We start from the raw sequence: 13,379 nt of genomic DNA, 5'->3' as shown, positions 1-13,379 counted from the left end.
GAATGATAAATATTAGCTTAAAAAAAAGTGGTCAGCCTTTAATTTTTAGGATACTAGGTGTTGCTAGAAAAATAGTTCAGAGTGCAACTTGCTAGATACTGAATACTACTAAGAAATATTTTTAACCACCAGGTATGCTAAAAATTATTTTAAACAGTGAGTGCTACTTAAAATAAATAAAAAAGTGGTCAGTCCCTCCCAATTTGACACCCAAAACGGCACAGTTTGGGTAGAGGAAGGGGAAGTGGAACGGTGAAAGCAGAGGAGGAAAGCGGCTCCCACAATATTGTTGCCCATGCATGGGTGTTTCACTTAAAGCCACTCATTTTCAAGACAAGATACCCACATGGAAGTTTCGAGATAATCTCAAATAATTTATACTATTCATGATGATTAATATTTTGATAATTGACTCATACAAATTAAGAGAATTAAACTAGGCAGTTATTATAAAAAAAAATATATGTTGATTTTATGAAAATATTTTCCAATTGGGTCTAGACAAATAAAGTAAACACGTGTAAAGCCTACACAAAATAAAAGAAAACCATAGCAACAGAGCCCAGTTACAAGCCCAAAACGGGATGAGCAAAACAATCGGGAAAACCCCATTGAATCAAGCACCATTTTGAGGAAGTCTAGCGGAAGAAGCTAGTTTCTTATAATATAATGGATCAAGATTTGAACCTTACTAAAAGAAATATCCACATTTAGTGCCCGACAGTATCTCAAATAAAAGTGACCTCCAATAAAAAGATACCTATACTTTAGCCCAAAAAAAATGTAAAAGAAGTGTCGGCGCAGTCTCATTGAGGAGTCAATTTGGCAAAAATGCCATGTTAAATGAGTGCTTTGGAACAGGATGAAAATTAGCTGTAGCTAACTTTGTATTTACCATTCTACTTATGGAGTGAGATAAAATAAATAAAATAAAACAACAACATATTGTTTTATCTTAGAGAAAATTAATTTAGGAGTCCTTCTAGTTTTCTTAGTTTTAGATGAGGTCCTTATATTTATTTTCCTTTTATTGAGTGCTTTAACTTTCTACTATTAGATTCATTAGTTCTTACCGTTAAATAAGAACAAACACAGCTAAAAATTTCTGTTACATTCTCTCCTTCCCCACCATATCACCTTCTCGTTTTGGTTTCTACTCCTCTCTTTGTTTTGTTGTGGTATGCTATTTGATGCTAATATCCCTTCTCATGCGCAACTCTTAAAAACCAGGCTAAGGCTGGTAAAACAGGCCAACCCGCACCCGTGGCGGGCTGTGGGTCATACGGGTGGAGCTCAAAAGGCTCATTTTCTGGCAGGCTGGTATTCTGCCAACTCTAACCCGCCAACCGCCAGATTTTTTTTATTTAAAAAAATTCCTTATAAATAATCAGAAATTAAAAAAATCGGAATGAAATGATTTAAATTATTCCAAGCATTCAAATAAAATTACAACACATTAAAATACAAAATATATGATTGTCCAAAATCCAAGCTCCAAACATGATAAAAACACAAGTTCAAATATAAAATTTTTCCAATAAAATTAACATGCAACAATGAATAACCATCTTGATCTAATTATCTCTAATGGTGTGATGACATTTGAAGCTGGCTTAATATTGATTTTGACAGTAATAGCTAGTAGGACTTCAGCTTTCTTGCCTTTCCAAAATTCCAATCTACCTCCTCCTGATATTTTAATATAGTCCTCGGTCCTTAAATATAAGATCTAATTCTTGAGTGGTTGGTCTTGGTCTAAATATAAGACATATCTCATATTTATCAATTTTCTCTAAATTACCCTATGGATACTCCCTCAACTATAATCAAGTAAAGAGAGAGGGAGAGAATTAAGAAAGATGATTATCGTGTTTTAGGAAAAATATGTTACTTTTCTTATAATTAACTAACTTATCTAACTTTCTTAATATAATCAAATTAGTTAAATGGGTTTTATATTAAGGACCGGAGGAGTATTAAAAAAAATTAGGGGGTTGAACCTGCTAACCCGCGGGCCAACTCGCGGCGGGCTCAAGCTGTAGCGGAATGGGCTCATATTTTTCAAGTGGTGACGGATTGGCGGGTCCAACCCATATTTTTGGCTCTAAACCAGGCCCCCCATCTCGTTCCGAAAATTATGTAGAGGGTGCAGCACCACCTGCCCCTCATGGAACCCATTATCAGAAGCTTTTATTTTCTACCTTGATTTCAAAATTTACATCCTCAACTGAGAGAATTTTTTTTTTAAAATTTAATCTTCTTTTTACGGTAATTTCTGGGATCGTTCTTCGGCAAGGATGAGAAAGCAAGAGGAGAAAATCATGTTGATTATTATGTTTCCTTACTGTGACTTTCAGATCCCTCAGCTTTACAAAGGGGAACATCATGCTTATTATTATTATTTTTGTTTTGTTGCAGAAAGGGGGCCAAAGCCCAAACAAATTAAAACTGAATATGACGGGGGCAAGATCTGCCCAATCTATCCTATCAAGCCAAAACACAATATCAGCAGGAGGACTTTCCAGTCAGTATGAACCAAGATTGTGACTTAGGCTCATCTTAGCTAGCTGATCTGCCACGAAGTTCCCTTCTCTGAGCACGTGTCTCACTTTCACCTCCCACCCCTCATTAAGTATCTTGTTCACCTTCCCCACGTGTTTGGAGCTGCCTTCCCCATTATACACCATGTCCTCAGATGCTTATTATTATTATTATACTATCATCATCATTATCTCCTTACTGAATGTTTCAGCCTCTATCACTCAAAATTCTATAAATGTATTTGAAATTAATCCTTAGTTTTCATCCTTTATATTCACATGTACAACCTTCCCCTAAGGCTAAAGAACTCAACAGGGGAAAATCAGAGGATAAATATTGAAAGAATGGTTTTGAAACCCACAAGCGTCCTAGTTCACCAAATAAAAACTAAGCATCTGGAAAGCCACACGGTTCTTCTACTGGTTCGGCGTCGATGTCAGCCATTCTCAGATTTTTAATTCCGAAAGCATACCTGATTTGTTATGAAGAAGTGGGAAGGAACGGTGAGGCTGGGAGAACGTATGGGAAGGAGGAGATGTAATACCTGAAAAATTGTTGTCAATTACTTTCATATTTTAAGACTTCAATTTTATCCAAGTTAAACTGTTCATAAAAATTGTTATTAGAGAGATAACTTTTCTTAACAGCTTTTTTTTTAGTTAACATTGGAATATTATTAACATCTACTTTAAGCTTTAGGACTTTAATTTTACCTAAGTGCGAAAAAATTGTTATTGATGCATCGATTTTTGTTAATGATTTATTTGTTTTAGACAATACCTAAAAAATTGTTGCCATTCACTTTTATTTTTTAAGAGCAATAGCATCTTTTACCAATATTTTAATATTATAAATTCGTCTACCCACCCTTATAGGATATTTTGCAAATTCAGCATCCTAATTTGCATTTTTTGGATACATTGTAAAGGTTTCTTTTGTGGGATTTTTCATAATCTCTCTCTCTCTCTCTCTCGTGTCGGCAACTATCTGGCATGCTTCACTTATATTTGCCACATATATCTCACCTCTTACTTTGCCCCTCACTTATAAATACCAACGCCTCTTGTTCATCATATGCGCTCCACATCTTCAAATGAAAAACATGGCCAACGTCCACGAAATCCGCAACTCCCAACGCTCCTACGGCACCGCCACCATATTGGCCATCGGCACCGCCACTCCTCCTAACTGCGTCAACCAAGCCGATTACCCCGACTACTACTTCCGCATCACCAACTGTGACCACATGACCCACCTCAAACAAAAATTCAAGCGCATGTGTAAGTGCCTCTTCCTTCTTTCATTACGTTTTACGTACACTTCATTTGGTTTCCTGAATATATATAACTATTTGTTCAGGTGAAAAATCGATGATCAAGAAGCGTTATATCCACTTGACCGAGGAGTTTCTGAAGGAGAATCCCAACATGTGCACTGACATGGCTCCGTCGCTTGATGTACGTCAAGATTTAACGGTGGTGGAGGTGCCGAAGCTCGAAAAGAAGCCGCCGTTGAGGCTATCAAGGAATGGGACGACCCAAGACGGAGATCACCCACCTTATCTTCTATACCTCTTGCAGCGTCGACATGCCCGGCGCCGATTACCAGCTGATCAAGCTTCTTGGCCTCCGACCCTCCGTTAGGCGTCTCATGATGTACCAACAAGGCTGCTATGCCGGCGGCACCGTCTCCGCGTCGCCAAGGACTTGGCTGAGAACAACAGGGGTGCACGTATTCTCGTTGTCTGCTCTGAGATCACTGCAGTTTGTTTCCACGGTCCCTCCGACACCACCTCGGGGCCCTCTTAGGCCAAGCCTTGTTTGGTGAGGTGGTGCAGCCGCGATGATCATAGGCGCCGACCCGGACACCTCCGTGGAGCGTCCCATTTTCCAGCTGGTCTCCGCAGCACAAACCCTGCTACCAGACTCAGAGGGAGCCGTTGAAGGACACTTGCGAGAGGCGGGCCTCATGGTCCAATTGCTAAAAACGTTGCCAGGGATCATCTCGGAGAATATCGAGAGGTGCCTGGTGGAAGCGATGACACCCATCGGCATCGACGACTGGAACTCCATTTTTGGGTCGTCCACCCGGGTGGATGGGCCATTCTGGATAAGGTGGAGGCCAGCTTAGGGCTTAAGGAGAAGAAGCTGCAAACGACGAGGCACATCTTGACTGAGTATGGAAATATGTGGAGCACGTCCGTTTTGTTCGTACTGGAGGACGAGATGAGGAAGAAGTCGTTGAGGGAAGGAAAAAGCAACCACCGGAGAAGGACAAGAATGGGGGAGTCTTGTTCGGGTTGGGCCGGGTGTAACGGTGGAGACGATAGTGTTGCACAGTATTCCGGTGGAGGCAGGTCATTAATTAGAGATAATTAGTAATTACCTACGTGTGTGGTAATTCTATGGAGTTGGTCGATATACGTGGTGATCAGGACTACATTCAGGGCTTGGAAAATTTGTCATAAATATAAAATTTTAATTTATTTTGTTTTTTATATTATAAAATTTTCTTAAAATAGTTTTTCGGGTAATTACACATTTTAAAAGTTTCATTATCCAATAATAGTTTTAACCAATATACATTATTAACAAAGTCATTTTATGAAAGATAATACATATTTATAAATACTAACTTAACTAATTTTCTTAATTTACTCAAATGAATCAACTAACTTTTATATTAAAAATCAGTATATCATATATCATAGTACCCACGTGAGGCGTCTTTTTCCTTCTCCCAGGGCCATAACGCCATAAACTTCCTTGCGTCGTCCAAATGATTTCAACTCGTCCAAAAACAAATCTCTTCAGGTGCTACATCTCATCGACCATGGATATCTCTCTCATTTCATACAACTTAATTATAACTAATATATTTATAATGTATAGATTCAATGGTGAATATTTGTTCATCAACATTTTCTAACCCTTTTCCAAAAGAAGGAAAAGAAATAGAGATTTGCCCTGCCGCAGAAGCGTTTTGGGCTATTATTGATGATGAGTCTTTTTTGCTTCTCTGGAGTTACTTAGAAACACTTATAACTTCTTTCAGATACTACTACAATTGAAATGTTGATTTTGGAGAATTCAATTTTCATTCCAATCTATTTTCAATCCAACGGCTACTGATACGTGTCGTTATTCTGATTGATTATTATTGTCTCGTACGTTATTGAAGTGACGTCCTAAATATATAAAAACGTGGGGATTTTCGTCGGGTCCACACTACATAGTACATACTCCTTTGGTCCTTTATACAAGGCAGAGAGAGAGAGTGTAAATTTTGGTCCTATATATTGGGCCCCTGATGTAATTTTTCAGATGGATGTACAGAATTGCCCTTATTAAATTGCTGGCACATTTTCTTCTGAACACTTCGTACATTTTCTTCGTTCCTCTTTCCAATGCTAAATACTTACTGTATGCTTTAATTTTGTCTTCTTTCTATGCCATTATTCCCGACTTTTCCTGTGGCTTTCTCTCTCTCTCTATTCATCTCTTCCACTCCCTCTGTCTGTCTTTTTATTCACCTGTTCCGATCCGTGGGCAGCACCATCTTTTAAAATGATTGGTTGATGAAGGGCCATGTGGCATTTAAGTTCGGTGCTTATCTGTGCACGATGCAATGCTATTTACGAGTAATTCCTTCCACCCATCATTCAATAGTTTTTCTTTTTATTTTCAAAGTATTATACAGGGGTAAAATTGGAAAATTGTTATGTTTTAAGACAGAATTATTGCAGTTTAAAGTTTTTTATTGGTCTGTGGAAAATATGCTGGAAGTGCCTTATAAATAGAGCAGAGGAGGACACGTTATTTTGCTTCCCATCCCGCAGGCTGGTGCCCCCACCTTATCCCCTGATCCACGTGGCTCGGCTACATAGACACATTATTATTCGCACCCTGTCCTACATTTATATAGTGGTAGTAATAATAATATTTCAGTTCCTTGTACATAGAATGCAAAGCAAGCTTAGTGGATGGAAGAAACAGAATCTTTCCTTAGCCAGTAGACTTACTTTGGTGCAATCTATCACTAATCAAATGGCTGTTTTTCATATGCAACATTCTCACATTCCGGTGGGTGTGAAGCAAAAATGAGAGAAGATCCAAAGAGATTTTATATGGAACAATAATGAGAACAAAAAGAAATTACATGTAGTGAGTGAGTTGGGATGTTTTATGCACTTCAAAGGAGAAAGGAGGTTATGGATTGAAATATATGGACAGTAATGATGCGCTCTGGGAAGGATTGGGTGGAATCTAATTGCAAAACTAGATAATCTATGCTCAAAGGTTTAAGTGGAAAATATGGTAGGAGTGTGAATTAAGAAGGGAATGTGTTGTAAAGACTACAGATTATGAATCTGGAAAAATCTTGCTCGCTTATGGCCTCAGTTAACTAGTAGTGTGGTATGGGAAATAAATAATGGAAGGGAAGTGCATTTTTGGAAGGATTGTTGGGTTGAGGAGGGCAGAAGACTAATAGACAGATGTAATATGCAATTAAGTGAGGAGCTTTCAAATTGTAAGGTTAGTGAAATGTTAATGTTGATTGATGGAAATTGGGATTTCTTGAAGCTGGAAGGTATGTTGTTTGAGGAGGATATGAGATTAATTCTTGCAGTACCACCACCAAAGAATATATATGGTAGTGACGTTGTTAAATGGGGTTCATCACTCCAAAATAAATACGTTGTTGCTGATATGTATAACAAACTGAAACAAGAAGGAGGAGTGAAGGATATATTGTGGAATAGAACTTGGCATTGGAAGGGACCTAGAAGAGTGCAAGTTTTGTTATGGCTAGCAACTCACAACCGGTTACTCACAGCAAAAAGAAGAAGTAGAATATTGGGAGGAAATGCTTGTTGTTTTAGATGCAGTGAAGAAGAAGAATCTCTAATGCATGTTATGAGGGATTGCTATGTTGCAAGGATGATTTGGGAACGGCTAGGAGAAGAAAACCTTAATTCAGAATTTTACTTACTACAAAATCGTGATTGGTTTAGATGGAATCTTGGGAGGAGGAATAAGAAAGAAGTGATTACTTTTGGGATCACTTGTTGGATGCTATGGAACTGGAGAAATAGATGCTTGTTTGAAGAGGGATTTGTCATTCCAAATACTACTCCGGTCCTTAATATAGGACCCAATTGTTGAGTTGGTTTTGGTCCTAAATATAAGACCCATTTCTCATATTTATCAATTTTTTCTAAATTACCCCTATGAATGCTCTCTCAACCATAATCAAGTGGAAGAGGGAGATGGGGTATTAAGAAAGATGATTATGGTGTTTTAGGAAAAATGTGTCACTTTTTTTATAATTAACTAACTTACCTAACTTCCTTAATCTAATCAAACTAGTTAAATGGGTCTTATATTAAGACCGGAGGAGTACTATTCAATCCAACGGCTACTGATACGTGTCGTTATTCTGATTGATTATTATTGTCTCGTACGTTATTGAAGTGACGTCCTAAATATATAAAAACGTGGGGGATTTGCTCCCCATCCCGCAGGCTGGTGCCCCCACCTTATCCCCTGATCCACGTGGCTCGGCTACATGCACACATTATTATTCGCCCCCTGTCCGACTTTATACAGTGGTAGTAATAATAATATTATCAGAAAAAAATTAACTATGTATATTTGGTCAACTATATAATTTTATTTAAATTATAATTAACAATATGGAGTATCGTTCGCTAAAAAAATACAACCTTTCAATTCGTCATTTGTTCATATTTTTCAAAGGTGCTCTATTGTGTGTTGTTTTATGCTGTGTGCTTCAACGACCAGTATGCAGGATTTGAGTATTGTAAAAAAAAAAAAACATGAAAGCAAGTGAAGACAACATATTATAAGCGAAACATGATGAGAAACCAGCAATTAAAAATTCGCATTAATCCATCCCATTAACTGGACTAGAACAAGGTTGACCCCTGGATTAAAATTAAACCAGCATGTTAAAAATCCATCACCAAACCACATACTTTCTATGGATTTTTTTTTTTTGACAACTAATTTCTATGGATTTATAAGCACTACGGTACGTCCCACTTAATTTTTTTCCCCTCTCGAATCCATGCTTATCGCGAATGAATTAATAAACTGCTTTTAGTCTGCTTTTAGGGAATATTTTGGCTTCCTTCCCCTCCAAAATTTTTAACCAAATGAGAGGAAAAGCTCATTTTTCCTCCCATCCCCCATCCACCCTTGTAACCAACCAAACCCTAAAATTTATAAAAGATAAATAAGGATACTCTGAATTTACCTAATACTATATTAGGATGAGCGAACAGATTTAAAATATTAAAATATTGCTAAAAAATGCTACTGTCCCTAAATTATATGGAAAAGAGAATACAGTGCAAATAGAGTTGTTATCGAGAAGTTAATTTTCATTAACATTTCATTTGTTTTAGGTAATATCTAAAGAATTGTTGTTATATACTTTCAAACTTTAGGATTTTAATTTTATCTGAACTGTTAATAAAAATTGTTATTGAGGCATTAATTTTTATTAATAACTTATTCATTTTAGGCAGTATTTAAAAAATTATTCTCATTCACTTTCATATTTTAAGATTTTAATTTTCCCTAGTTGTAAACTGCTAATAAAAGTTGTTATTAAGAAATTAATTTTTCCTAATAGCTTATTTGTTTTAGGCAACACCTGAAAAATTGTTGTTGCCCACTTTCGAGTGCTAATACTTTAATTTTATTTAAGTGTGAAATGTTAATAAAAGTTGTTATTGAGAAATTAATTTTTATTAACAGCTTATTCATTTTAATCAATACTTAAAAAATTGTTGTCAATTACTTTCATATTTCAAGACTTTTAATTTTATCCAAGTGTGAACTATTCATAAAAATTGTTATTAAGAAATCAACTTTTGTTAGTAGCTTATTCTTTTTAGGTAATAGCTTATTATCATCTGCTTTTAAGCTTTAGGACTTTAATTTTATCCAAGTGTGAAAAAGTTGGTATTAATGAATCGATTTTTGTTAATAACTTATTTGTTTTAGACAATAGCTAAAAAATTGTTGTCATTCACTTTTATTTTTTAAGGGCAGTAGGTCCTTTCACCAATATTTTAATATTTCAAATTGGTCTACCCACCTTTATATGATATTATAAAAATTCAGCATCCTAATTTGTTTTTTTAAATACATTTTAAAGGTTTCTTTTGTGGGCTTTTTCATATTATATATATATATATATATATATATATATATATATCTCCCTCTCTTATGTCGGCAACTATCTGGCATGCTTCACTTATATGCACCACGTATATCTCATCCGCTTGGGAATTTCTCTTCTTCCCTTCCCATTCTTTTTTCTCTTTTTTTTTTTTCCTAACCATTAGATTAACATATTTTAATAATTTAGATTTTAACTTTTGATAAACTATTTATAAAATTTTTTTAAAAACATTTAATATATTTGTAAACCATTAGAATTAAATTTTAATATAGTTTGTAATTTATTATTTATTTACTTTTATAATTTAATATTTAATAATAGTTTCAAAAATATTTAAATATAAACTGTTAAATATTAATCTAATGATTAAAAGAGAATGGGAGTAAAAGAGAAGAGATTTTGAACCGCCTCACTTTGCCCCTCACTTATAAATACCAACGCCTCTTGTTCATCATATGCGCTCCACATCTTCAAATGAAAAACATGGCCAACGTCCACGAAATCCGCAACTCCCAACGCTCCTACGGCACCGCCACCATATTGGCCATCGGCACCGCCACTCCTCCTAACTGCGTCAACCAAGCCGATTACCCCGACTACTACTTCCGCATCACCAACTGTGACCACATGACCCACCTCAAACAAAAATTCAAGCGCATGTGTAAGTGCCTCTTCCTTCTTTCATTACGTTTTACGTACACTTCATTTGGTTTCCTGAATATATATAACTATTTGTTCAGGTGAAAAATCGATGATCAAGAAGCGTTATATCCACTTGACCGAGGAGTTTCTGAAGGAGAATCCCAACATGTGCACTGACATGGCTCCGTCGCTTGATGTACGTCAAGATTTAACGGTGGTGGAGGTGCCGAAGCTCGGAAAAGAAGCCGCCGTTGAGGCTATCAAGGAATGGGGACGACCCAAGACGGAGATCACCCACCTTATCTTCTATACCTCTTGCAGCGTCGACATGCCCGGCGCCGATTACCAGCTGATCAAGCTTCTTGGCCTCCGACCCTCCGTTAGGCGTCTCATGATGTACCAACAAGGCTGCTATGCCGGCGGCACCGTCCTCCGCGTCGCCAAGGACTTGGCTGAGAACAACAGGGGTGCACGTATTCTCGTTGTCTGCTCTGAGATCACTGCAGTTTGTTTCCACGGTCCCTCCGACACCCACCTCGGGGCCCTCTTAGGCCAAGCCTTGTTTGGTGACGGTGCAGCCGCGATGATCATAGGCGCCGACCCGGACACCTCCGTGGAGCGTCCCATTTTCCAGCTGGTCTCCGCAGCACAAACCCTGCTACCAGACTCAGAGGGAGCCGTTGAAGGACACTTGCGAGAGGCGGGCCTCATGGTCCAATTGCTAAAAACGTTGCCAGGGATCATCTCGGAGAATATCCAGAGGTGCCTGGTGGAAGCGATGACACCCATCGGCATCGACGACTGGAACTCCATTTTTTGGGTCGTCCACCCGGGTGGATGGGCCATTCTGGATAAGGTGGAGGCCAGCTTAGGGCTTAAGGAGAAGAAGCTGCAAACGACGAGGCACATCTTGACTGAGTATGGAAATATGTGGAGCACGTCCGTTTTGTTCGTACTGGACGAGATGAGGAAGAAGTCGTTGAGGGAAGGAAAAGCAACCACCGGAGAAGGACTAGAATGGGGAGTCTTGTTCGGGTTTGGGCCGGGTGTAACGGTGGAGACGATAGTGTTGCACAGTGTTCCGGTGGAGGCAGGTCATTAATTGGACATGATTAGTAATTACATGCGTGTGTGGTAATTCTATGGAGTTGGTCGATATATATGGTGATCAGGACTATAACCAGGGCTTGGAAAATTTGTCATAAATATAAAATTTTAATTTATTTTATTTTTTATGTTTATCTAATTTTTTTAAGATGGTCCTTCTAATAATTTTATTATCAAATAATAGTTTTAACTAATATACATTATTAATAAGATCATTTTATAAAAGACAATGCCTTTTCATTACAAATAACTAACTTAACTAATTTTTATAATTTACTTAACTTAATCAACTAATTTTTATATTAAAAACTAGTATATCAAAATGCCCACGTGATGCGTCCTTTTCCTTCTCTCGTGGCCATAACGCCACAAACTTCCTTGTGTCGTCCAAATGATCTCAACTCCAAAAGCAGATCTTCAGGTGCCACATCTCATCCGACCCTGCATATATCTCTGATTTCATACAACTTAATTATAACTAATATATTCACAAACACGCGCAAACTATTTATAATATATATATTTAATCGTGAATATTTATTCATCAACATTTTCTAACCCCTTTCCAAAAGAAGGAAAGGAAATAAAGCTTTAATCTACTGCAAAAGTGTTTTGGGCTGAGAGGGTCTGAACTCTGAAGGCAACCGGTCACTGTTTTCGTCTCACGCAACAGCAATAATTCTGTTGAGGGGTATTATTGATGATGAGTCTTCCGAGATTTCAATCTTCATTCCAAATACTATTCAATCCAACCACTACTGATGTGTACCGTTATTCTGATTGCTTATTATTTTCTCTTCATTGCAATTATTCCTTGATCCTTAATATAAGATCTATTTAATTAATTTGATTATACTACCTCCGTCTTTAATATAAGACCCTATTTGACTTTTATTTTGGTCCTACATATAAGACCTCAATCCACTTTGTCTCTTATATTTATATACTCCTCCGGTCCTTAATATAAGACCCATTTAACTAATTTGATTAGATTAAGGAAGTTAGGTAAATTAGTTAATTATAAAAAATGTGACATGTTTTTCCTAAAATACCATAATAATCTTTCTTAATACCTCATCTTCCTCTTCTACTTAATTATGGTTGAGGAAGTATCCATAGGGGTAATTTAGAGAAAATTGATAAATATGAGAAATGGGTCTTATATTTAGGACCAAAACCAACTCAACAATTGGGTCCTATATTAAGGACCGAAGGAGTATTTTTTTTCAAAGTAGCCCTTCTAACATTGATAGTTCTAGTCAATACATTTGATTAGCAAGGATATTTTACAAAAGACAACACCTATTTAGGACAAATAACTAATTCAATTTACTTTCTTAATCTCCTCAAATTAGTCAATTGGCTCTTATAATTAAGACCGGAGGTAGTATTAAGAAAGTTAGGTAAGTTAGTTAATTATAAAAAAATGACATGTTTTTCCTAAAATACCATAATCATCTTTCTTAATACTCTCTCTATTTCCTATTTGATTATGGTTGAGGAAGTATCCATAAGGGTAATTTAGAAAAAATTAATAAATATAAAAAATAAGTCTTATATTTATGATCAAAATTAACTCAATAATTAAGTTATATATTAAGGATTGGAGGAGTATCATTGTTTGGCAAGTAGCCGACGGGTACTCAGAAGTTTGGTTGGATATTTTTTGTTTTCTGCCCAGCAAGTTTGGTTGGATATTGAGGTAACGTCTAAAATATATGAAAATGTGGCGATCTAGGTCGACTACACACTACTTACACACATTATTATTCGCGCCTTGTCCCGCTTTATGAAGTAGTAATAATGATAATATTATCAGAAAAAAATTAAGTATGTATATTTGGTCAACTATATAATTTTATTTAAATTATGAT

General features: G+C 36.6%; 1 protein-coding gene and 1 pseudogene across 1 annotated transcript; both read left to right on the top strand.

Annotated features, from left to right (window-relative positions):
• The first annotated feature begins 3,626 nt into the window (after positions 1 to 3,626).
• LOC114753061 (chalcone synthase-like) lies at positions 3,627 to 4,905 on the top strand (annotated as a pseudogene).
• A 5,317-nt stretch (positions 4,906 to 10,222) lies between these two features.
• LOC114753062 (chalcone synthase-like) lies at positions 10,223 to 11,500 on the top strand. The gene is made up of 2 exons (XM_028941729.1): positions 10,223 to 10,417; positions 10,497 to 11,500. Exons 1-2 carry the CDS (start codon positions 10,231 to 10,233, stop codon positions 11,498 to 11,500), a joined length of 1,191 nt encoding a protein of 396 aa, XP_028797562.1. The 5' UTR covers positions 10,223 to 10,230.
• Positions 11,501 to 13,379: the final 1,879 nt, after the last annotated feature.

This window comes from Neltuma alba, unplaced genomic scaffold, assembly GCF_004799145.2.
Source record: "Neltuma alba isolate B1F8T4 unplaced genomic scaffold, ASM479914v2 tig00007654_pilon, whole genome shotgun sequence".
NCBI classification, from domain to species: domain Eukaryota; kingdom Viridiplantae; phylum Streptophyta; class Magnoliopsida; order Fabales; family Fabaceae; genus Neltuma; species Neltuma alba.
The sequence above is the reverse complement of the archived record's forward strand: the minus strand, read 5'-3'. Positions and strand labels throughout refer to the sequence as shown.